The following is a 26,664-nucleotide window of genomic DNA, read 5'->3' as shown; positions in this document are numbered from 1 at the left end:
TGCAACAGGAATGTGGAATGTGTTTACAAGGTAGCAGTTATTGCTGAAATATGTGAATGCTGTTGCCTGGGGAAATTTCAGAGGATTGTGACTGTGCTGACAGTGGCTGTACCTCTTGGACGGACTGCGTGGATGCTGGGGAGGAAACTGGCCCCAGAGTCTGCAATCTACAGAGGGAATGCAGGGTGTGATGCTCCCCCTCCCCACCTTCAGCTGGATCTCACTCCATTCCTGCTGCTCCTCCGTGCTAGGATGACCCAGGAGTGTGCCCTGGTCCTTGTGCTGGAGACATGGCTTCTTGTTACCCCTGCATCCGAGGGGACTCCAGGTTAGCGCGCGGCCCCAGCCGGTTCAGCAGCGTGAGGTAGAGCTGGGGATGGAGAGCCCCTGATGGCACCTTGCATGAGCAGGTCCTGAAAGCAGCCTGCTTATGTTCTGCCTAGTCTCAGCTTGTAGGCTGGTGTATCTCTGCCTGGAAGGACTCAGGCTTCTCCTAGAAATATCTATTTGGTTCTCTTTGCATTTCCAACTTTCTTTTTTTCCCCTCTCTATTTTAAATGTCCAGTATTTATACTATTCTGCACATGGTTCATGGATGATTTCAGTAATTACTTCATCCTTCCAGCACAGGAATTCCCAAGGAAGCTGGTAAAACCCAGCTTAGTCTCTTTGTTTCATTCACTTTCCTTCTTACTGAAGTTTGCCTAATTTTCATTGCACTAATGGCAAAATATTTGGAAGTAGGCCTAGGATATAACTATATTCTGTATTCAGCTGAACACAACATTTTTAAAGATTTTTCATTAACTTTTAAAGAAACTTCATAAAACTGTTGAAATTACAATGTTGACTATACCACACCTTATGGACCTGTGAAGTTTGGGCCAAATTCAGCTCTAGATGTTGACTGGTTAACTTGGCCCACTGAGTCTCCTTCAGAACAGCAGATAAAGCTTAATAAGGATCTCATTCCAGGTACTGCTAAACACTTTCTGCATCTTAAACTCCCATTAACCTCTGCACTGTACAAGAACACCCTTACATCAGGCTAATTGATGGAGCAGCAGGTGTCAGTGAGCCATTGCTCAGGGCTTGCTGTGCTTACAGGGGAGATTTACTCTTCCTTCACCACAAAGAAAGTGTATGTGTGTGTCTGTGTGTATGTGTGTATGCAGGTGAATAGATAATTTATTGTATTTATGGTTCCAAAAACCAAGGAAGGATCAATGAAAGCCCTGTTATATTTTCCATGAATTTAAAGGCACTGAGACCTTACAACACTGTTGATATTTCTACTCACTCTGAATACCAAAAGACCTGGTATAATTATTTTTGTGAAATAGCTTCAGGAATGTTCCTGGTGCTGAATTCTACAGTAATTGCAATTGCAATATGTAGAATCAAATGTAATTTTGTTCTAACTAAAGAAAGGCCTTTTACTTTATTTTCTCTTTTTCTTTTCAAGGAAAGGCACAGTGAATTTTTAATACTTCACTGACACTTGACTCTGAGTGATGTTAGCCTGCTATTGTAAAAAAGTATGACCTTCTTCACAACATTATTAGCAAAATACTCTATGTGAACACTCAATATTGTTTAACTTAAAAATACAGATTGTGCTTCTATCAGTAAAAATGGCTGATACAAACCTAAAAGTGTGGTAGTGTACTGAGCTGTTTGTGCTCATAAATATAGCAGAGGATCTCTGGTAGGCAGCTAGCTAGGGGAGATCTTGTGTCTTTGTATAGAACAGCTATGCCTTTATTATCCCTAAATGCTGAGGAAGGAGAGCCAATGTGGCCTTTTTTACTTCAACAATTCTCTTTATAATCATGCTTTCCATGTTGCTGGAATAAATCTCCTGGCCCCTCTATTAAATCACAAAAAGTTAAAGACCAAAAGCAAGAAAGAAGGATTACTGCATAGGAATAAGACATTTCACATGAGTTTACTTTATTCTTTTGTCCATGCAGACTCCTCCCCCCACCCCCCTTCCTGTAATTCTTTTATATGGTTGTTTGCTTTGCTTTGGTTTTGGTTTGTTGGTTTTTTTTTTGTTTTTTTTTTTTTTTTTGGTTTTTTTTTTTTTTTTTTTTTGTTTAAAGAAAGCATGCAAGTCAAACTAAGGCTTTTCCTTAGTGAACAAGTGTGGCCTTTGTGAAGATGTATACCTTCAAGTTACTGGACTCTATCAGGGAAGGAAGTTCCCCTCACCCTTCTGGAACAGCTAATTCCCTGCACTATCCAGGACATCAGACTGGGCAGTCCTAGTAATGCCTTCTGACCTCTTTTTTTGTGTGCTCTGTAGCAATGAATTGTTTTAAAAAATAAAAATCTCACTCCTCACAAACTGCTTGGGAGGAAAGTTTATTTTATGGAGTTTCTCACCTCTCAGAAATGCTGAGGGAAGGACTATTAATTCTTGGGGGGAAAAAAGAGGTAGAAAATGAAGGTTTTTACCTCTCCCTCCTATCTCTTGGAAATGCACTGTGCTTGTAATAGAGAAAGGAATGTGCTCTTGGCAGGGCATGGCAGAAGGGCTGATGAGGCTCTGATGAGAATCTGCACGGCCTTTGGAATAGCAGGGGTAGATGCATCAGAGGGTAATTTGGGCTGGTTAGACAAAGGAAAATACACACTGCCCAACAGCAGTGGAAGACTGAAAACGACTGAATGCCCAGAAAACCCTTCAAGGACTGGGAAGAGCTCTCTGTTGTAGCCCCTAAAACCTCACCTGTTGCTCATGGCAGGCCTTGCCCTGTTTGCACAAAGGCTCAGGCTTGAAGCCCATGCAGCAAACTCTATCCTATCTCCCCTGTCCAGTCTTCCTTTAGGCAGGTATTTTATTACATGACAGCCCTTGATGTCTCTTCTCAGTGATTACAGGAATGTTTACAACGTGTGCAGGAGGAATTTGAGTGATAAATGCAAGAACTGCAAAGGCAGGGGCAGATGCAAAGGGGCAGCAGTGTGTCAATAGTTACACATTGCTGCTCCTTGTGGCACAGCTTGGTATTCTTCCACCTCCACCTATGCTGAGCAAACTCTGGTGCAAAGAACAGCATTGGAAGAGATATGTGCTGGTGCAACTGACTTTCATTAGTTATTTCTAAGAGAAAGGGCAAATCACTCACAGCTAGCTCTATTCGTTATGACAGAGAGTGGGAGGAGGATTAGAGGATCCTGAACTGCCAGAGTTTTAAAAGAGAAGGACATTGACTTATGTTCAGGCTGCATGTTGTCACCTGGATGCTGGCCTAGGGCTCGTGCAGCCCTGGAGAGGATGCTGGCAGCAGACAGTTGAGCCAGCCTTGCTCTGAGCACGAGGAGTGGCTCATAGGCTCCCACCACGCACCGTGCTTGTGCAATACGCAAATTGTCTTTTAACGCTGCAAACATTGCATTAGCTGGAGGTAAATGTTAGCCACAAGCAAGGAAACAAAGCCTTTTATCCGCCAATAATGCAGATAAGAAAAGATATGGGTAAAGTGTATACCAGCTTCAGTGAGAGACAGATGAAAATGGATAGCAAACTACCATTTAGGCAGCCAACCATTTGTGCAAATACCACATTTTGTTGGTGTTCTCATGGACATCAGTGTAAAGTGCTAACAGCAAAGAACACTTGAAGTCATAGACTTTGCAAAGCAGTAATTTTTGTTTACTGATACACACTATTTGAACAAAATGGAAGGAGATGATTGTCTGCCCAATTTTGAAAACAAAAGGCAAAGTTGCATACAAAAAGTGAAAGGGTGGTTTTTTTTCCTGATTTGGCATGAAGATTATTTTTTATATTTTATTTAGACTTGGTAGTACCAAGCAGTGCATAAAATGTCTCAGAAAATGTCTTCTCTCATTAAATTATTTTTAATAATTCACAAATGATGAGGACACAGCTAGAATATATACTGTGGAGTTGCTGACATATGGTAGAAAGGCAGAATGACCAGGTGCTGGCACTCTGGATAAAGCAGCTAGGATGGCTGTGTGTATGTAAGCATGCACTCAGGTGCATTTATTCCCTTGATTTAGAAATTGGTGGCCAAATAAAAAACGAAAAGTGAAACTCCTCTGGCCTAATGAGAGGTCTGAAGCAGAAAAATGTATGGCTTTGGAAATGGTGTTGCAGTTGTTATGAAATTCTCCTGTCTTTTTTATGAGCTTTTTGGATGTGTTTATACAGACTAATGAGATTCCCAGAGACCTGCTCCTCACTCATGTGGACACTCCTAATACCTGGGCTCATATGTGTGTGCTGTGCTAGCTGAGGGGGAGCATTCCCCATGCTTTTTAGACCTTCTCTTGCAGGTGTTTTATCTTAGAAAGCAAAGCTCAAGATGATGGCTGCCCTTTGGAAATGATTTCATAATTGGATATACTGTGAGAGATTTAGTTTTGGCTAGGCTCAAGCCTTGTCACCTGGGAGCGCTGAAAGTTGTTTGAGAGTGTGGAAGGAGGGGACAATGATCTCTGCTAGCAGGAGCATGTCTGAGCAGAGAGGTGTGCTGAATGAACAGCAGGGTTTCTTGGGCTGTGTGAATACCTGCCTGCTGCCCTACGCTTCCTTCTGCCACACCCTGCACAATGTTTTCAGCACAAGGTCTCCCCTGGCTGCAGAGACAAAGCTCTGTGTGACAAAGCAGGAGATCACAACACTATTTGAACCTGTGCTATGCCAAGGCAGGGCACCCCGGGGCAGTGTCCAGGTGGTGCCCTTGCCAATGCACATGCCAGACAGCTGGAGTGCCTCCAGGGTTGTGAAAGCACTGCTGATGTGCCTGGGCTGGCACAGGACCATGGCAGGTACTCTGGGCTTGCTCCCTCTGGAGACTGTGAGCTGTCCTGTTTCTGCAGTCCCAGTGACAGGACAAGAGGCTGTGTGGCCTCTGGATGGTGCCTTCACCTCAGGTCTGAGTCCTCAGAGAGGGGGAGGATGAGAAAAGGCTGCCTCGGTCTTTGCTCCAGGCACTTAGGATGGTTTTGTGTTGGTTACTCTCTCAGCTAGAGGAGTATCTCTGAGTATTTGGGTTTTCTTTATATCCCCAGAATCCCTGCTTTATCTTCTTTTTTCTTTCCCATCCCAAATCTTCAAGGCTGGGTAATACCAGAGGGAATGTTAGTGTATATAGTGATGTTCTGAGAAAAGGGCAGCTCTTTGTCTCATGTAAAATAATTTCCCCAAATTCAGATTTTTTTAACTCCTCATGTTTCTACTAGAAAAGGGATATTCTTATACAAAAGAGAAATGAAAGCTGTAAATTGCTGTTGGTTTTTGAATACCCACTTTTGAGTGTACTGGCATTTGGAATGGATAAGAAGGGAAATAAAAACTTGCTGTGATGCTACATTCCATCTCTATTCTCTGCAGTGGCATAGTCTCAGATGTGTTTCTTGTGTCTCAGCTTATCTAGAAAGGACCTAGGAAGGAAGGAAAGTGAAAAAAAGTCTCTGCTGGGAAATACAGCAAAAATACTGTTATAAACAGGTAATATTTAGCAGTTTGTCATCAGACATTATATTTTGCTTACAAAAGCGCATAATAAATTGATAAACCAAGTATCTCTAGTATTCCACTGTGAAAAGAACCACACATACAATGTGGGAAAAAAAAAAGGAAAAGGGTGTGACTGCCAGTGGTGTGGTAAATCTTGCCCTTGCTAACAAGGGAGAAGCAATGCCGATTGCTTCTTTAGGATGAAAATCCTGCTGAGTTTTCAGATCACAGGATGATTTAGGATGATTAAATTAAGTGATGGACTTCAGTAAATCCTTAGGGAAACTGGAAATGAGAAAGCTCAGCAGCCAAGCCTCTAGATCCAAGCATAAGTGCACAATGAATGCCACCCATCCCAGTGGGTGCCAAATTCAAAGCTGCTGGATTTTGTCAGTATTTCTCTGCACAGCTCTTAAGCTTGTAGACCATTGTAGATTTTAAACAAAGCTTTGAGAGTGGAAAAACTTGGCTCCAGAGCAAAAACTGCAATCTCTGTTTACATCAGGGAAATGACAAGCAGTTACAGTAATATCAGGGGTAAACTCTGGAATTTTTTTGTTTCTCCTCTTAAGTATCATGTTTTAATCAAATCTTTCCTATGATGAATACATTAATACTGGAAAGCTTATTGCAGATGCTGAGGAAAAGGCTTGAAAGATTGAAAATCTGCCCAAAGATACCGTTAAAATACATTATACTGAAAGAAAAAGGGAAGATATAGATAGTATGCTTCTCTGAGTTTCTATATTTGGGAAAAAATAGGATTATCTCCTGGTGTTGGAAACCAGTGTTTTCACCAAAGGAAGCATTTAAAAGGAAGCCCAGTTTCCCCCATGTTAATAAAAACAACACAGTGAACTTTAAGGTAGAAATGAATGTGATTGCCTTCAGCTGGGCTTGGTGGGACACCAAGGCAGGCAGTGCTTGGCTTGCAGAGCATCACAGAGGGATCTCTGGCAGCTGCTGGATGCTCAGCAAGGACCAGTATTGCTTCACACTCTGTTGGGACACTGCTCCAATGCAAACCATCACCTGGCAAAGTACTCAAGTGTCAGCTTCAGTGTTTGCTCAAAACCAGGGTTTTGAGCAAACACTAAAATGAATCTGTTGACTTTTGAGTATTTTTCTGAAAAGCTGAACACCAGTACAGTGCCCAGAAGCATTTTGTGAGTTCCTGCAGTCCTCTCTGTTGCCTGCTGATTCCCCCCTACCCCATGCCCTTCTCAGTTGAGGAAGCATGTGTCCATTCATCCTTAGATGCAAACAAACAAATCTCCCTTTGGTAACAGAAGGCACAAAACTCTTCCTGCATCCTTGGTATGGGGCAGGTGGCTGCACCTCGCTCCCCTTGTCATGGTGTGTGTTTGAACAGCAGAGTGACTGCTGCAAGGGCTGCTGTCACCTCCTCCTCTGTGTCAGCCACCACTGGCCTGGGACAGTCACACCCAACCCTGGGTTCAGGCTGCAAACTTGTCTTTTGAACTGAAAACCAAATCCTTAGAATGGCATGATGAGTTGAGAGGCAGTTTTTATTAAAAGCCTTAGTGACACCCCACTGCAAAGCCAGTACTGCTTACCCAACTCAAACTTACAGGATTTATTTACCATAATTTAAAATATTCATTTCCTTGCTGAGGCTAAAGGAGTCTCTGGGCTCCTGCACAGGAGGTTGAGGCCACTGGTATTTGTGCCTGGTGTCTCCTGCACTCAGGTTGCCTCTGACCCACACCTTGGGTTGCTTTCTGCCTCACTCCAAACTTATCTCACCTGGACAACCTTCCTCCCTGCACACAGCCCGGGTCTCTTGGGCAGCCCTCCCACAGCAAGGCAGCCACATTTTTCCCCAGGTGACACTGAGCTGTCTAGGGATGACTCTGGCAGCAGTGGTGGGCCCTGGTGTTATGGAAATTACACATGCCAGCACAATAACTGGGTTCAATTAGGCTTCTGCTCAATCAATAAGCTGAAAGCCAGATTCCTCTGTAAAAGTATTTTAAAAGTACTTTTTATTAGTAGCATTACAGCCTGAGTTGGACATCTCTCAAGAGGATCCTTAAACAAGGAAATCCCTGGATAAAGCAGTACATGGAGAAACAGTATATTTCAAACAATCTTTGTGTGTTTTGCTGGCAAGTAACAGATCCTTTACATATTGGACAAATTTAGAACCCCCCCAGGTAATATAATATCTTTCTGATTTTCTCTTTGTCACGTGATCCTTTCTCTTTGACATGTGATCCTTAAAATAGTTGCAGATGTCAGAGGCATCTGGGGCCACAAATACACTTGCTACTGTATTTTATTATAATAAATAATAATAAAATATTGTTAAGATTCTGGAGAGTCATTCCCCTGTATCTCAACAATACCCATTACAATCTTTTCTAGTATTTATTGTATGCTGCTCTGGTCTCTGTCTACATTCCTGTACTTTAGTTCAATTTACTCATCTCCTCACATGCTCTAATCATACTTTGGGAGTTATCTCTCTCTGATTATAACAATCCCAACTAGGATCAATGTGAGGCCAGAGAACCTAACTTTCCCTTGCCAGTAGGTCAACTCCACATGTTTTTTTGAATTGTTTTATCTTGCTCTTTAGGATGGAACAACTCCTTCAGCAACAGGCCAGCATTGGCCCAGGGTGGGTCATATCCAGAGCAAATAATATAAAATAATGATGCACATTGACTTGCATCTTCCCTTAACCTAGGAATTCAATTTCCCCACATAACTGAATCCCCAGGATTCCAGGGGTGATGGAATATGAGGACCACATACATATGCACAGGTAGTGGCCAAGCACTTCCTTCCTTCTCACAAGCCAGGGCTCCAGCCCTGTACTCCTGCAAGAGTCACAGTAGTGGAGGGCTGCCTTCCTCTGGGTAAGACACACATTCTGAAATAATGTTAGAAACCAGCAAAAACATGGTGGGGCCAAAGAATTTCTGCATGAGGAAAGAAAGAGAGTGAGAATCTTGCTTCAAAATGCTAGACTGGCAAGAAGAGAGCCCATTCAAGGTTCAATGTCCTTCTGTTTCCTCTAAGTGAGGAGATTTGTGCTGCACCCCTGGTCACATATTAGTGTCCCTCAATGTTTGAAGCATCCAGAGGAAACACTTTTTGTGACCTCAGATGTCACAAAATAAATCACACTAATCTTCGCATGCATTATGGTGGAGCTAACTTTTTTTAAAATTGGTTTTATTCTCTAGAAATTTGGCTGCCAAGGTTTGAGACAGGAACATAGTTCTGGTTTGTCAGGAGTATAATATACTATCTGATTGAATTTTGCCAGAGGGAGCATGTTTATACTTGCCTGCATGTTTCCAACAAACATTGTCACTGTGTGGGAGTTTATCTCCCAGTGGCTTTGCTATTGAGAACTAGTGAAGTATGGCATACAAACATTTGGACAAAAAATAATATACCCTTACCTGAGTGCAGCTGAATGCAGCAGGCTGATGCCAATGAACCACAGATGGGGATGTGAGTTATGTCATCCACAATTTATACAGAGACTGTAGAATCCCACTTCTGGATGTGTGCAGCTTATAGATGCTACAGGGCACGCATATAAAGCTGAAGCTTTAAAGATAGTGATTCACATTCCTGCCATTGCTACTGCAACGTGACAGCAGGAATCTGAGACACCCTGTTTAACAATTGACTGGGTATGCCACAGCCCACAATACATATTTATCTGCCACCTCCCAGTGGACATTTACTTTAAAAATAAAGGTATCCTAGATCACAGAATTGTTTGTGTTGAAATGGACCTTAAAGAACATCTCGTTCCAACCTCCCTGCCAGGGGCAGGGACATCTTCTACTAGAATGGGTTGCTCAAAGCCCCATCCAGCCTGACCTTGAATACTTCCAGGGGTGGGGCATCCACAGCTTCTCTGGGCAACCTGTTCCAGTGCCTCACCACCCTCCTCCATTTGGTTTTTTTCTAGGGTAAGTTCCTTATTAATTCTCCATACTTTGGGCAGGTGCCCTTGACTGAAAGTTGCTCACCCTCATGTTTGTGTTAATTCTGATTTGGTACCTGGTGTGTGGTGGCAGGGGATGTTTCACACCCAAGCTGTGGGTCTGTGGTGCAGCAGCCCTGGAGCTGCCAGCCAGCAGAGATGCCTTTGCTGTGGCTGTCACTGTCCTGCAGCCCTGCACTGTGGCCCAGCCCAGGTGGCTGCAGATGGCTCAGGTGAAGTGTTGTTGTGTTTTAGATTTGAGTAATAAAGGTTTCATTTCCATTTCACTACCTTGTTGGATTCACAAGCCTTATTTCTTAAGTCTCCTGGTACTTCAGAGGATCAAAACAGCCACGGTCTACTCACCCTCCCCTGCAGGTTGTGGCATGAACTTCTGCCTCTGTTCCAGCCCAAAGAGTGACTGTACAGCATTTAATTCACTATCCAGTCAATGGCATCCATGATTTTCTTATCTCTTGACCATGAAATTATGGCTCTCCAGATGAAGAAAAGAGAGCACAAACAGACTACTGCACCAGAAATATAATTTAAATTACAAATAAATTGTCTTCAGAGTTTGGATATGTGCAGTTTTGCAATTATTTTTTAGTTTAGGAACCTTCATAAGCAAAGTAATATTTCACTCTGAAAAACAGAGAGAAGAAAATAAGACAATCAGGTTTTTTTATTTTCTCTTGTATTTCTCTGTTACTAATTCTCCCTAAATCTGTTATCTATCCAAAAAGAAAGGAATAGAAAGAATCACTACCTTTCCTCAAGTTTCTTTAGAAAGAATAAAAACCATAATCTACAGAATACTTAAAATTGGACATAAATAAAGGAAAAATATGTGGGGTTCTCTACTATTGTTACTTGTATACTTGCTCCAATGCTGTCATTTTGTCTCTGGACCTGAATGGGCTGAGAAAGGGAGAATCAAAGAAGCCCATCTCCCCTAACACATCTTTTCAGAAGCATTCAAGAATTCACCAAAGTCAGTCGTGAGACAGGAGGGGCTGGTGGACTAAACTGTCATGTACTATTGTCTTCTTAAAGTGGAAACAGTCTGTGTAATCTCTTATACCTCTCTATAGCCTAATAAGTACCATATGGGATATTTTTATATATTATGTATATTTATATATAATATACACACACATATATTTAGACATGTATAGAGATGTATTATGTAAGCATACACATAATATTCTGTTCTATTCTTTATATTTTAGCAACTTGCCTTATGTATGTGTACACATATATAGTGAAGTACTGTTACTTTGTTGATACAACTAACAGTTTTTGTTCCTCCTTTAGTGATTGCCACATGAGTTCCTCAAGGACAATGGACCCTAAGATGAGAGAGGCTGAAGGAGATGGAGAGGACAGTTCAGGTATAATTTCACTCTTCCCTGGTGAAGGAAAAGTGCTGTGGCTTCTGGAGCTTCTATGCCTTAGCTCTCTCAAAGTGAATTTGTTTGTTTAGAGAACGCTTTCTGCCTTTCTCTTCACCTTTTTCCAAGAGCTGTTACATGTTTTCAGCATTTTCAGAGGCTTGAAATAAGATTTTTATAGCATCTTGTGACCAAGCTAACTTTTTTACGCAACAAGATCCAGGAGGGAATGAAATGCTGACAGGGATGCCTCACAGTACTGTCATGTCAACTTAAACAGGCCAGGCACAAGTTGTTGGAATTCTTGTGGAAAACACTGATTTAATTTGAAATAGTTTCATTCACAGAGCTGCAACTGATCCTAATTTAGGTCTTTCCTCACTGAGCAGACTAAAATTGCTTTTCAAGGTTATTGCTTAATTCCTAGATTAATACTTTGTGATCCACTGAATCTTGTAATCAGCATTAAAAATACTCTTGATATATTGTAAACCCAACATTTTAACAGCATTAGCCTCCCAACACTGTGCATTCACCTATGTTTGCCTTTTCTACATTTAAATTGGTTTTGGTAGCCTTGCTCTTATCATCACTATTTAGCTTGCTGAACAAAGGCATTGGGTTTCCAAGTAATAATTTCTTTTTCATATCCCAGGCAGTTTAGACAAAATTTCTCCTTCACAGTTTAATTACCTCAAGAGGCAAGTAGAAACTCTATTAGGAATGATTCTACACCATTGGTTATTTCTTATGTCTCATAAACATTGTAATCCATTCTCCAAGATAACAGTAATTTCATACTATCAGTACAGTCTTGAAAGACATTAATGCAACAGTGGACTGTGTTACATTTTCCAGGAAAAATCCACTTATGCAAAAAATTATAAAGAAATGTTATTGTTCAAAAATTTGCACATGCTGCTGGTTGCATCTTCTTTATGTTTCTTCACTTAGGAAAGAAAAAATCAAAGTTCAAATCTTTCAAAAAGTTTTTTGGTAAAAAGAAAAGGAAAGAGTCGTCATCTTCTGTGAGCAGCAGTCTGAAGCTGTGCCAGTCAACAAATGATGTCGCGGCCTCTCATGACACGCGCACTAGTTATGATTCTGAAGATGAGCTTGAGTAAGTCTTTGGGCTCTGTTTGGTAAACAAACACAAAATTGCTACAATGTCTGTAGATTAAAGACACCCCAAAATTGCCTCCTCCCCTTGTTCATAGTGCTGTATTTTGAAATAGTTGCTTTTCCCAGGAAAATACAAATTAAAATGGTTGATGCAAGGCAAATCAGAAGGGAATTGAGTGGGGTGTAGCAAGAAATATTAATGTAAAAAGCTTTCATTTAATCATAAATAAGCCTTGGGTTATAATTTTAAAAGAATGTAATTCCCATCTTCAAAAATGAATTAGATAATCGGTTTATATCCTACCAGGATATAAACCTTAGTCCCCTAAAATGTAGCTACTAAGGATTGTTAGAGAAGGTTGACTAACCATTTATGCCAGGGTTTGAAAGCAAGGAAGGAGTAATGGGAGTAATGCAACTGAAATCAGCAGGATCCAGAGGCTCTGAAGCCTTCTTTTCCTCTGTGTACATGGGATTCATCTGACCAAAGTAAAAATGTCTGCATTTGAGTTCTACCACAGATCCACAGAATGGTATGAGTTGGAAGGGTCTTTAGAGATTATCCAGTTCCAGCCTCTCTGCCATGGACAGGCATAGTTAGTTACTAGCTGCCTTTTCTAATCAGAGAGAAGTCAGCATTACTAACAAAGATTATCATAATATAACAAATATTATTCATCCTTATGCATGAAATAGGCTCTGGAAGTGCCTACATCTTCCCACTGAATGTAAACAGGAGCCTGGGATAGCCACCTCCAATGTAAATAGCTGCAATTTGATGTCTGAAGTTAGACCAGATGAGTCCCATCCTGTGTACCTCTGCCTCTGAAAACCCTGTCTTCATGTTACCCACTATGGAAAGCGACCATGAGAAGCCCAATCCAAACATTCAGATATGTCTCTGGACAGACAGGTGGACTGAAGAGCCCCTTCGATAACCAAAGAGCAAGTCTTTGCCTTGGTGGATGTTGTGCCCCTCAGAACAATTCTCCTGGTCCTCAAGCAAGGGGTGCTGCTGTGCCCAGGAATGGGAAATGGGAAAGGAAACCATCCCGGCCATTTAAAACGACATTATTCGATGTGGCCACCAGGCAGCGCCAAACAACCAAAAGAAATTATTAACAATCTTTTTTTTTTTTTTTTTTTTTTTTTTTTTTTTTTTTTTTTTTTCTCTCTCTCTCTCTCTTTGATGGTTTGGTTTTGTTTTTTTCTTTTTGCTTTCATGGCATTGGCAGTAGTAATGTTAGTTAGTACAGCTTGAAGCCCTCAGAGTTCTGGGCTGGCAGACCAGGTGGTGTGAAGTTCTGTTGTTTGTCAACTTACTAAGTCCTGTAAGACGTGGATGGTGAGATTTTCTTTCCCCCATGTGTGCCTTAACAAGGTCATGTCTGGGTGGGTGCCATCTCTGGCTGTTCTGGCCATATTCCTGTGCTGTAACCTGAAGCGTTGGTACATGATTGTTTCTTAATATTTATGTAGACAGACAAAGACCAGGAAATTATTTGAAAGGAAGGAAAATTAATTTGAACACTCTTAATCTGAGGAGACATGAAGGGTACTTCCATAATGTATCGGGGAGGGATGCACCTGCTGGAAAGAGGAAATGAGGATGGAATGGTGGGATAAATGTGCCCACGCAGTGACACTGCCTGTGAGTGACACTCACCCTTGTTGAGTGCTGGTGCAGGGGGCACCACTGCAGCCCTGGCTGGCACCTACTCTGCAAATTGCTATAGATCTGTCTGACCTTGGATGCTTTGCACAGATCACATTTGCACTCAGATAAATTGTTCTTCTAATGTCTCTAATGCATTAAGCAGACGTAGCAGGCTTTCCTTCCTTCTGCAGCAAGAATGTAGATCAACCCTTTCCTGCCATTGTTTTATCAAACATATTTATAACAGCCACTATGGGGAAAATGTTACTGTCTGCCATGATTGTTTATGTTTGTCTTCAAGGTTCCTATGACAGTATCTAGGATCCAGAAATACAGCTCTTTTTTCTTTTCTGCTCAATTCACTTGATAGTTACATAAACCCAAACAATTTTCTATTCTGCACTCATTTACCATTTCATGGCTCCCTGATTTAAAAAATTAGAAAAAGGTACTCTTAAAAAATGCTGTGTGCGCACATTTCTTGTCCCTTCTCAGTCAGGGTATGAGCTAAGCTGAGGAAAATGAGCATAAGGAACCTCCTAGCAGCTACTGTCTGTCTGTGGGCCTCCTCTACCATTCCCATAAAGGAGCATGGTGCTCATACCCCACATGCACCATTTTGCAAAAGAAGTTACGTAACACATGCATCAGAAGTAGGAAACAGAATATGAGAGAAACTGCCCACAGAGCATCTCCTACTTCCCCCAGCTAGGCCACAAACATTGTCAGTGAAAAAATAAGTCCCACAGGCTCATAAGAGAAAATCTGAGGGACCTTGATATAGAGCACAGCACCTTTTAAGGATTTATGCAAAGGATTCCATGTAGGACTATATTGCCTGAAATGCTTTTATTTATGATCTGTATGGCAGAGATATATTAAATGCTGTACCACATTTAGATAGTAAAAGGTACTTGTTCTTTCTATGGTCAGTCATTTGCAAGACACGGTCTTGCATTAGCTAGAAGTCTCAGTACAGACTCATTTATGTGAAGTCCATTTTGCACCTGGGCTTGCCTGTGGCACTGTGCCACCACCCAGCTGCTGGCTTCCACCCAAGGGCCAGTAGCTTTTTTCATAAGACATAACTCATCTTCTGGGCTTAAACTGTCTTTAACCTTGATTCATTTTGTTAACATGGAAGATAACAGCATTTCCATTCTTTTGTTGTTTTTAAAGATGTTACTTAGATTACCCTGAATGGCTATATTCATGGGGGAATATGGAATCTTGTTTGTGATGTTGCACATCCCTGTATTCCATTCCACCTTCAATAGACCCCTTGAGTTAAGAGAAATGGCAAAAAAGTTTGCATGTTTTCACTCATTTTTTATATTATTGTAGGACACATAAAGGCATTATGGGAAGCAGAGCTTTGTCACATGATAGCATTTTCATCCTGGAGACTGGGCAAGAGCCTGCAAGGCCAGTAAGAGTGTTTTCTCAAGAAAACATTTCTGATCGGATTAGAGCTTTACAGGTAACTTAGACAATATAATTTTTTTTCAAATGCAAGAGATGGAATGTCTTTCCGGGCTTGATTTTTTTTTTTTTTTTGGATAGTATTTGTAGTTGAATGTTTGATTAGTAAGTAATATCTGGCTGCAGTTTACATCAAATTATGCATATGCTAATTAGACAGCAGTATCCCATCTTAGTTCTACATAAATTATAGCTGAAATATGGGTAGTTTATTTGGCTCCCTAAGATAATGTGTCAAGTCAGATGTCCTGTGCCCTGGATCATTCAGCTGTGAAGTTAAAATAATGGTAACTCATTGACCTCAGCTAACAAATGTTCTGGGGAAACCTCCATCACTATCATAAGCTAATGTATTTTATGCCACACTGAAGGTGAAACTCCAGCCTACCATGAAATTGGGACCTCCGCCTCCATTTGGACTTCATGCAAAGAGAACAGAGGATGCTGGGACCAGTTCTGAAGATGATGGATTACCCAGGAGCCCTCCAGAAATGTCTTTGCTTCATGAAAGCCTAAGCTCAGGCATGAGACCGAGAGTGAGTAGTTCCAGTGTTGGCAAATAGGTGTTTAATGACTTGTTTTACCTATATGCGGATGGTAGAATAAAGTATTTGGTTTTACATAACCCTCTTTTACCTCTGAGCAATTCAGAAATACCTTACTCAAATTGGGAAAACACTCTCTGTAAACAGCTACTTAGAATCTGTATTCCTATTAAAACATAAATATCACACCAGAAAATGCAGAACTAGGAAGAAGAGTATGTGATTGTGTACACGCATGGGAATGTTGTGTTTTTTATAGAGACTACAAAGAGCTTCTAGGCATAAAAAAATAAGGCTTAAAAATCTGTATTCCCCCTTGAGTGTGTTGATAAGAGAACTCTCTAATGTTCTTTTAGGTTGTCATTGGAAAAAGAAACATAAAATAATCTGATTTTTTTTAAATTATAGTTTTGTTAGACATTATTTCATTCTTTATCTGCATGTCTTACACTTTATGTTTGCAGTGTCCTTGCTAATCCTTAAGACTGTAGAAAAAAACAACTTACATTGTCAGTACCTTTGTGCACTTTGTGTAGATGATTTCTGTGATTATATCCACCTTGTTTGTCATCTTTTACTGAATCTCTTCCTCATTCCATCCCACAGTTCTCTGACTCTCACAGGCACCTTAGCTCTTTGAGTTTAGCTGGAACAGGCAGTGAAGAAGAAGAACAGGTAACTTCTGCCAAATGTATTAAGGGACAAGTAATTACCCATAGTGGTTTTTAAAAGAAATATAAAAAAAATATTATTTTGTTGCCTGTCTGCTACAAGAAACATCTTTGTATGCATGTAATTGCCTGCCTGTCTGTTTGCTGTTTTAATGTCTGTCTGTCTAACATAAAAAACTATGATTATTTATCAACATAATTCTGATGCAAAGTCATCCCATTATTATCCCATTGATGACAATTAATGTCTCTAGAAAAGCTCATATCCTTTAGCAAACTTTAATCTCCAAGCACAACCAACCAGATTTAGACACTGAAGAGTGTCCATTTTTTCAAAGATGGCAATTGCAGTAAAGGCTGTTTGAGTTACATGCACTGGATAAGGGAGAAAGCTTATTGAAGAGACAGGAGCAGCTCTGGATCCTCTGAAATCTGCCCAGACCCTGCTTTAAGTACAAAGTTACCTCACACTGACACAGAAAGTGTTTGCCTGATGACAGTGGCTGACATTGTTGCTCAGGAGTCTGAGTTCAGCCTTCAGTCAGATTCTGGCTGTGAATTTTGCTGAAGTGGTGTTTTTCAGAGCTCAAGTATAGGCGCATGCTTGGCTTTCTTCAATCAGAAGCCAGCCCTTCTGGCTGATTAAAGAGCTGTTTTGCAAAGCTCTGAAGAGTCCCTTTTAGCTGCCCGCAGCTGGAGTCCTGGTGGAAACAACACAGGGGGTAAAGGGAAGAGCATTTTCTAGGAATAGGAGGAGGAGTAGAAGGAAATTGCAGAAATGAAATAGAGAAATAGTCCTGAGCTGACCATTTCTTGGTAATTATGCAAAATGTATTTCAGGACCAGCTGCAGCAGGGCTCAGCAAAGATTTCTGGCCTTACTTCTTAGATTCCACATGAAGCTGTTTGAAAAAACTGCTTATATGCAGTGCAAAATTATTATTCTTAAAATAAAAACAACAGAACTCATGAAGGAAGTATTTCTTGAAAGCTGTTATGGGCTCACTGCAATTTTGCCCAGTCCAGGTGCATGTTTGCTGAAAGAGGATTTATGTCTCCCTGTTGATCCATTAACATTACTTTCTGACTCACTTGCTGACTCCTGAGTCGTGGCGATGACTACACAGCTGTTTAGCTTTTTCCACATGCCCTATCATTTAGCTCAGAGTTCTCTTCAACCCATGCCAGTTTGAGAGTGCAGCCAGAATGCAGCTCCATCTAAAGGCTTTCCTCCCAAACCACAGGATCTACTACCTGACACTTCAGAGAAATTATCCCTGCTTCTGGGAGCCAGAGGAGAACAGTTCACATGGCTGAGGAATTTTGCACAACCCAGTCCTGAGGTTTTGGGCAGCAGTGACACCTTGCTGTGTCTTGGCAGCTTTTCTGGATTGAAGAAAGGAATCAGAGCTCTCCTGTCTGGTTTTGGGGATGGGGTTTCCTCCTGGCCCCCCACCTTGTGCCACCCAGCACTACCAGCTGAAGGATGACTGAGCCATGTGCACATGACATTTGGAGAAAGGGTCTGCCAGCTCTTTCCTTCTCCAGCAGGGTTTGTCAAAGCCAAACTTCATGGGACAAACAACTTCTGCAGCCGGCTCAGAGCTGGCATTCACTAAGGCTGCTGAAATTTAAGCAAGAAAGCAGATTTTGGATTTTCCGGTGTAATGGCCAACACTGAGCACTGCCAAGGAGAAGACATGCAAAGTTCTCGAGGAAAAGCAGGAGCCAGAAGAAAGGCAGGCAAATAATGACGTGCTTTGAAAGAGAACATGTGCTGTGTTTTTATCATGGAGCTGAAATGTCAATGTATTCACTGTTAGCTACTAATGTATAATGCAGCCACCTATCGTTTGTTGTACATTAGTCATGTCTGACTACTAGACTGCAGATATCGTAGAGTTAAAATTAATGAGAGCATCCATTATCCATTATTCAGCATGTCTGAGCTACCTTCTTTTTGTTAAGTAGAAAGTATGATTAGAAGGTGTGGATCCAGCCTCTGCTAAAATCAATGGGAGTTTTCCCCTGGCCATTGAGCAAGCTGTAGCAGGCCCTCACTACACTACAGAGCTTCTTTGGGCTGCAGTGCATATTGCCAAATTCTACTTGCAGATATTGCTGATGCTTTTTCTCTTCCAAAATAAGATGAACACAACCTGCCCTGCCCTTCTCCCATCCAACGTCCTTAGTAAAATACCACTTCCAGAAAAAAAGAAAGAAGAAAGAAGAATGCCCACAAAAGAAAGTGTGACAAAGAAAGAAATCTCCAAAGGAGTGAACCAGAATTTCAAGCCTACAAAGGGAGTGCTTTAATGAGTTGCCAGAGGTGATATTAATGCTGTGACAGATAGTTTGGAAATACCATTTTGCCTATTTGCCAAACTGAATCTGAGAGGAAGGAGGAACTCTTTTTAGAGTTTATTTTAAATAAAATTTCCAGTGTTCTTCTTGCATCATCCCTGGAACTAGGGTAGTTTTTGGCGAAGATCACAGGCAAGCTGAATTCCAGCTTTGTGAAAGTGTGACAGCAGCATTCAGGAGCTGTTTCTGGATGGGCTATTGGCCTCTAGTAGGAATTATCCATTGCTTCCTTCCCCAGAATAGTTTACTAATGAAACTTTACATTTCCAGTAAATGCAGATATAAATACATGAGGTAAAAACACAAGCTGAGTTAAGTGTCAATGCCACGAATTCTTAATTTTTTTTTCTGTGGGAGGGTATTGTAGAGTTGAAAAGGACCTGTTGACATATAAGAAGCTAAAGATGCTCAGCACAAAACAGCTGTGGATAGGAGCATAGATAAAGATGCTAGAGGACAGACCCAGAAAGGAAAATGGCCCTTTAGGTTCTGTAACTGAGTACTCTTCATAAATCTGTCTTCTAAAACATGCTGGCCATGTATTTGTGTGCTTTAGATCTTCCAGTTAGATGGGATTTGCTCCTTTCCCCTGGACAGTATATCATAATACTCTAGCAGCTAAAAATGCAGAATTGCTAACACCAGTACATCACATGCAACTTTAGGAAATGCAATGCATTTTAAAGAAAAGTCAAAAAGAAAAAGAGACAAACTTAAAATGGTAATAAATATGGCTACTTATTTGTAGAATTGTTATTTTTGTGTCTTTGTTTCTTTGTTTGATTCTCCATTTGGAGATTTTTTTCTTTTTTCAGGTTGCATTGGGTTCTTCTAGATCTCGCTCCACAGACGGCCAGCTGTTCCTTAGGCACGGAAGTAGCAAAGCTGGCTCTCCCCGGACATCTGACAGCACCATCTCCCCTACAGCCAATTTTGACACTCCACCTGAGCTTTCTGCTTTCTTGGATAATTCTGCTGCTAAGCATAAGCTTTTAATAAAACCCCGGAACCAGAGATCCAGCAGAATGAGAAAATTTTCTCAGGTACACGTGAAAATAAACAGTGTAACTTTTGACAAAAACCCAGAAAGTTCTTACTGGACTTTTTACTTCAAACTCAGATATGATAAATGAAAGTGCATACTATTTTTAAAAAGGCTATTAAAAAGTGTATAATATTTTTTTAAAACCACATATTTTTTTCTAAACCATCCTAAATACAATTTATCTGGTCCCTTGTCATATTTTGTGAAGGGCATAGCTTAGTTTTTCTTCTTGCTTTCTTTCCTTCCTCTCTTTTAGCACTGAAGCTTTCAACTTTTACTATAGTACTTAGACTTTATTGTTCATAGGTTTTTTCCAATGTTTTAAATACAGTAAAACCATTAATTTGGCTTGCTTACTACCAGAAATATTATTCTCCCTGTCTCAAAATATTACTAGCTGATAGTCTGTATTCCCCAAATCTGTGAGTGACCTTCCAGCTTGGTAGAGCACCGCTGTGAGCAGCACAATGATGAGGCCAGTTATTTAGAAAAACACATAAAGCAATAATTCAGCAATCAATCCTTCTTTTCCATTCTAACATTGTTACTAAAATATGATTGCTTTGTCCAGACTGCCCATAACTGCCAGCTGACTGAGCCCTTCTGGATTCCCACAGAGAGTGTTCACGTGTTTTGATAAAACAATTTTTCATATTTTCTTGCCCAACTCTGCCTGTGCTCCTTGCTTCTGGCTGATACCTTGTGCATTTATGTTCTTGTGTATATGGATTGTGGATGCAGGTGGCTTTGCAACTGGAGATTTTTTGCTATTGCATTTGCAGAACGAGAAGTCATATGCACCCTAAAATATCTTCAAAGTGTAGGTTTTGTGTTCTTAGTGTTAGGGCCTACATCCAAAGTATATATTTACCCAACAAACTATGGGGAAACAGTGAGCTAATACAGGCACCATATGAAAAGGCATATTCAGCAGCTCACTACTGTGCTTTCAAATAATCCTGTGTACTTAGCCAGTCCTCACATCAAGTTTAATCACAAGACTTCACAGATAACTACATATGAATTTGTTAACTTTTAAACTAAATATGAATTTATAAACTTTTATCAAATATTTAACTCTTGAAAAAAAAAGAAAACTTTTACACAAAGGAAGCAAGGCTGTAATGCTGTATGACAGTGGGATTAGAAACAAGACTGCCATATGGGGCAGATACTCAGCTGGAATGGAGTGTCATAACAGGATGGTTTTTTTAGGCTTTTGCTCTTGCTTCTATGTACCCTTTCCTCTTCAGAGCCATGTTTAAGGAAGAATGGGTTGTTTTATTTTTAATGCTAGTATGGAGTAGCTAAATACAGAGACAGATTTTTCTCTTTCAAGTGTTGCTTTTTGCCCAAGGGCAGCACAACCATAGGCAGTATGCTCTGGAGAATCAATTGCCAAGGACAGTCCAATGGCCATTGTTCTGATGGACTTCCCATCTACAAGGGCATGAAAGCACTAGTTGTGCAGAAGGAAATGTCACACGTTGCTTTTATATTGGTTAAATGCATTATTCCAGAATCTGCTTAATTAAAAAAGCATCCAGTCTGTAGGTTAAGAAAACTGCAAGCTCAGCACTGGAGGCAAGTATTGCCTTCCTCTAAGATCTCAGCTGTAAATGTAATGATGAATAAGAAAAAAGGTGAAGCTGTACATGGTTACAGGGCTTTTTGTATTTCTTTTTTACAGAGGACCCAGTCTGAATCTCTGACTGATTTGAGCTGTACCCCAGAGGAAGACGAAGAGGATGATGCTGTATTCAAGCCCAGCAATCAAGAACTGCCCTGCACAGCTGCAACACAGGGTGTGGCTTTCTGGCCAAAGCCCAAAATGCCTGAGGACCACCCCCCTGCTCTGAGACGAGTGGTGACTCAGCCTGCTTCCGAGCCTGCTGATGGACAGGAAACCCTGCTAGCAGAGAATCAGCCAGAGGACTGCCCACCAGCCCTGGAAATGACGTGTGAGGAGCCTGAGTCCTCACTGCCATCAGAAGGCAAAGACTTTGCAAGCTCTTCCTATTCCAGTTCAGACAGAGGAGTACAAAAGCAAGAAGATTCCTCAGAAACACTGGTTCTGTTGTCTGGGGATGGGTCAATCAATATTGTAAATCAAGAAAATAAGGAGCTTCCTACTGTGTTTCCATTAAACAAATTACCGTCTGAAGAAAATATTTCAATTAGTAAGAATAGTATTGTATGCTTGGGAAGGTCAGAAGAAAATAAGCAGAAGGATGATCAGGTACATGTGGAAATGCCCTGTAATAAAGGGACAGACAAAGACATTACTCTATTGTCAGAATCCAGCAAGGAGTGTTTCATGGGTTCTTCCCAGCCTGCAGACTCATTGCATGTTTCCCATCCTGCTTCCTCAATGCAGATGGGATCACCTACTTTCTGCTCTCTAGAGAAAATAAAGACTGCACAGGAGGCAGCTGCTTCTGAGAAGGAGAACAAGGAGGAACAGCTGGGGAAGAAAGCTGAAAAAGCAGTTAATGAACTCAATGCCTTCAAAAAGTTTTCTGTTTCCTCTGCACGGGAGAGACCAAGCACCAGAAGCCTGTATTTCCCAGAAAGATCAGAGTTGGAAAGCTCATTAAATACTGGATTCTTCCTGTCCAAAGCAAAGGTCTCCTCAAGAAATGAGAAGTGGCAAGATGACTTCCAGAAGGGATCAGATCTGGACAAGGAAAAAAGTAGCAGCAAAAAGGAGACTTTGCTGCCAGAATCCTACTCTGAGAACACAGGCCAATCTACAGAAAGTTTGGCTGGTTATATTTCCCCAGCTGTTGATGAAGTACCAATGCCAAACAATTCTTCAGCAGTATCTCAGAATCAGCCAAGTTTTAAAGATAAAAGTCCTTTTCAAGTTAAACTTAGATCCACCTCACTGTCCTTGAAATATGAAGACAACTCACCACCAGAATCAAAAGGGATTAAAAGATACAGTGCAGAATTTAATTTAGAAAATGAGGGATTACCTTCTTTTCTAAGAGGTGATAAGCTAGAGATCAGAAAAACAGCCAATATAAATACTGGTGATTCTTTAAATGAGAAGATCAAACCCAAAGCAAAGTCCTCTGAGCAGCTTAGTTGCAAACCACCATTGCCTAAAAAGCCAGTGTTGCAAAGCATAACCATTCCAAACACTGCTGCAAGCAAGGAGAAACAGGACAAAGCTATTCACTCTCCTGAATCCAGAAATGAAGACAGAGACCTGGAGAAACAGCCAACTGCTTGTAAAGTGCCTGGTAAGACTCCCAAAACTTTATGAAGTTACCTTCACTTGCAAAGAATGATCTTACCTGTGGAGAGCACGAGGCAGCACTGTTGTGTCTGCCTGGTGAGCACGAGCTGATGGCTCTGCCTTCAGTGATGTTGCTCCCTTATCTTCCCTTGCTGAAAAGATTATAAAAAAGACAGCAGGGAAGAAACAACAGACAGAATGAGATGTTTTTACCTCTGAATTTTGAATTTCAGGTTATTCTTTAAAGGATGTTCAAAGTGTCACTTAAAAAATAAAGTACGCTAGCACATATTGGAGAACAGGAATAGCAAGCTACTAAGTGTCCCCATTTAGAGGTGCTGCATGGCAATTCAAAATCCAAGAGCCCAAATTAAGTGTAGTGCCCTTTGTGGGGCAAGTGACTCAGACCTCTAGACCTCCTTTTCACCATAGCATTGAGGCAGAAATGCAATGAGGTTCCACCACTGCCTGCCATGGTAAACACACCACTTACTTGTTGCCTCCTGTGAGGTTTTCTTATTCATTTATCTATCTTTTCATTACTCATTCCTTGTTTAAAACCAAAATTAACAACCCTGCAGCTTCCTGGAGTTCAAAGGCAGGAGAGACCATAAGATCGTGTGTACTGCAGATTGTTATATTTTACCCTGTTGTCTGTATTATATAATTGGGTTAGAGATTAAAAAAAATCAGACCTCTGGAGACTAATTATACACTGTGGACTGCAGGCAGAGAACAGAAAAGACTGGAAGAGGCACTACTGTCTGGGGTCTTTGCAATGACAATAAACACGTTAGGTGAAGCACACTCAAGCAGTTCTAGCAGGAGACCTCTGCTCTTCACTTCAGAGAACAGCTGAGAGGGGAAAAAGTAAATCTTTAGGTCTTCTGATATGTGGAAGAAAAGTCTTCCTTGTCCTGGACCTGTATGGGCATGGGTTTGATGTTATGAATGTGAAAAGATGCTGGCCAAGTAAATAATAGGCTGTCTCTGTGCCATTGCAGAGCTGCCCCCCATCTGGTTGCTCTTCCCTGATTGGGGTCTGTCTCTGAGCTTTGGAGAAGGCAAACACCAAAACAGAAGAAGATCTCAGAGCACAGGATGCCCCTTGTCCTCTAGGGTGACAAAAGTCTCTTGCTGGTCCCAGAGGCAACTTACCTGACTGACACCTGATTTCAGTTGTCTTCTGCTGCAGCATTACAGACATTTTTGCAGGACTTTGGCCATGTTCATATAATCCCAATACTCCCTTTAAAGGCATTTTCCCTTCTGTGCTGCCCTGAGCAGTTGATTATTTGTTGTGATGCCCACATCTCTGATGGAGTGAGATTTTGGGGAGGGTCATACTGGGAAAAGAGAGGAGGAGACCTAGCATAGCAGGATTGTTGTGGCAGGGTATGGAGGAGAGCAGTAGGAGTGCCAGTGCTCCCTCTCACAGCCCTGTATCACATCTCTCTTGCTGAGTCCCAGAGTGCCTGAAGGTGGACTGGAATGTCTTCCTGCAGTGAAAGACAATGAGTGCTGGAGAAAGAAGAAGGGGAAGAAATGAAGCCAGGGAGCACATTTCTCCTCCAGGCTTCTCCTGTGGCTCCTCAGCCCTAGGATGAAGGAGCCTCTGCCCTGAGATGCAGAACTGCCCGCTGCAAAACAGATCTGTAGGTGGGAGTTGTGCCTTGGTCTCCCTGATAGAGATGCATGCACCTGGAGTTTGAAACAGGGTTGAGAAGTCCTGCTGTGTTCCCCTCCCCCTGAGAGTATTACACCAAATCTGTATGATCTGATGTTGTTTAAATTGATGCTTCAGATTGGTCTGTGATGGCAATTAGTTTTCTTCCTTATCTACTGCCTTCTTTAGACACCTGACCAAGCATCTCCCTGTGCTGTTGCCACTTCAGCCTGACCTGGCCACCTGAAGTCATGGCTGAGTGAGGTGTGCCCACCTCCTCTGAGTGCCCTGGAAAAGTTGCACAGTAACTCCCAAAATTATGTCCCTCTGTGAGGCATAGGAGAGTCATGGGATGCAATGAGGCCTTGGCAGGGAAATAGCCCAGCTCAAACATAATTTTAAGCTCCTTGAAAAGTTTCCCTCAGCTCAGTGAGTCAGGAGTGTGTCTTTGCAACTGCAAACAGGAGAAATCCGACAAACACAATCAACACAGCCCCTCATGGATCACATGTGTCTTATCAGGCATCTCTGGGCTCTGGATCTGCTTGGACACTCACTTCTTTTTTTTACTTTACACCCACCCAGCTGTATCCTGGCCCTGGAGTTCATCAGCCTTTTCAAAGAGCTGTGGTCACCATCAAGAGATGCTGTTTATTTAAGCTGTCAGGGAGTTTCCTCTGCATGTTAGGAAATCTGTGTGCTGAACAAGACAAGCTGTAAAATGGTGATACAAGGGGATGCAGTTCCCTTCTCATGCACACTCATTTCAAAAAAGTCATTTTGCTGTGTCATTGAGGTCAGCAGGAGCAATGTGGTTCATTCAGTTCACATTTAAGCTTTTCAGCACTTTTGGTACCAAAGAAACAGGAGAGCTGATGGATGCTGGCTTACCACTCCAGGTGAAAGCATCACACCTGCTCCCCAGGGCTTTCTGGGGAACTTCTGAGGGATTGCTTTACCTCTCTCAGGCTGCAAGGAAACCCTTTAATGTCTGTGTGAAATTAGTCACCCCAGGAGGAGTCTTTTTTAAGTGTCTGGAGCTAAAGGCACAAGTCCTTGCAAGATTTAAAAGGTTAAGCTGTGTTGTTTGGAGTTGATACTTTGCTATAAATCCTGTAAAGGGCAGAAACAATTACCATATGTTAACAGGTTATTACAACAGCGAAACCATAGGCAATACTTGTCTGAATCTGCATATTAGGATAAACAAAAATCAGCAGCTGAGGAGCTGTAGTGGGCAGACATCCTCTGAAAAGAGCAAAAGAGCTCAGGGAAGAACGATGGATGTTATGGTGAATGAAATTGGTGTGCATTGCCTGGAAAATAGAGGCTCTGAAATGACAAGAGAAGTGTTTTTCTCTACATCAAAAAGACATTGCTTTAATGCTGTCCAGGCTACAGCTGAAAAACAAGCTGTCTGGCTTTTTTCCCCCAAAAGAAGTTGCTTTCTCTGTTGTGTCAGGCTATTTTGCAACATGGCTGTTTTCCAGCAGTGAAATAGACTTTGATGCAAACAGCAGTTTCTTTTGTAAAAAAGACTCTTCTGGCATCGGTGGTATAGATCCTACCAAAAGTCAAATACCTCTCAGAGCAGCTTAGGGAAGAAAGAAATGTCAGAAATTCTTAACCAAATCTTTAGAACAGCTTTGTCTGAAATTAAGGAATTGGGTGTGAACACTGACATGAATGCATGTAGTACTTTAATAAACAAAGGGAAGTATGTAGGCCAGGATATTCTAAATGCTATATGCATTTGTACAGCCCTTCTTAAAATAACTGGAGTTTTATAAATGAGCAAAGATACAACAGTGTGGAATTAAATATGCATGCATAAGCAGTGTTATAAAACAATGACACTTACATACAGAGAGTGTTATCTCCCTGTGTAAAGTTGTTTAGATTAGTTTGGAGTATGTTTGCTTTTAAAACACTCAGGGAATCCACAAGCTATCTTTGCTGGCTGTTAGTGGTTTGACTTTCAAAAGACTCTAAATTCTGACTCTGA

At 41.4% G+C, this 26,664-nt stretch overlaps 1 protein-coding gene across 5 annotated transcripts in view; it reads left to right on the top strand.

The window, feature by feature from the left end:
• Positions 1-26,664, top strand: part of CRACDL (CRACD like) — a 65,652-nt gene that overhangs the window by 26,868 nt on the left and 12,120 nt on the right. For all 5 annotated transcript variants that reach the window (XM_063149768.1, XM_063149770.1, XM_063149769.1 and 2 more), the window contains 7 exons: positions 10,788-10,864; positions 11,819-11,984; positions 14,988-15,123; positions 15,497-15,661; positions 16,277-16,345; positions 19,520-19,747; positions 21,440-22,997. In XM_063149768.1, the coding sequence (XP_063005838.1) occupies positions 10,798-10,864; positions 11,819-11,984; positions 14,988-15,123; positions 15,497-15,661; positions 16,277-16,345; positions 19,520-19,747; positions 21,440-22,997 (2,389 nt within the window). In that variant the 5' untranslated portion in view covers positions 10,788-10,797. The remainder of the gene's footprint in view (positions 1-10,787; positions 10,865-11,818; positions 11,985-14,987; positions 15,124-15,496; positions 15,662-16,276; positions 16,346-19,519; positions 19,748-21,439; positions 22,998-26,664) is intronic.

Source organism: Melospiza melodia, chromosome 2, assembly GCF_035770615.1.
Source record: "Melospiza melodia melodia isolate bMelMel2 chromosome 2, bMelMel2.pri, whole genome shotgun sequence".
In the NCBI taxonomy this organism is placed as follows: Eukaryota; Metazoa; Chordata; class Aves; order Passeriformes; family Passerellidae; genus Melospiza; species Melospiza melodia.
The sequence above is the reverse complement of the archived record's forward strand: the minus strand, read 5'-3'. Positions and strand labels throughout refer to the sequence as shown.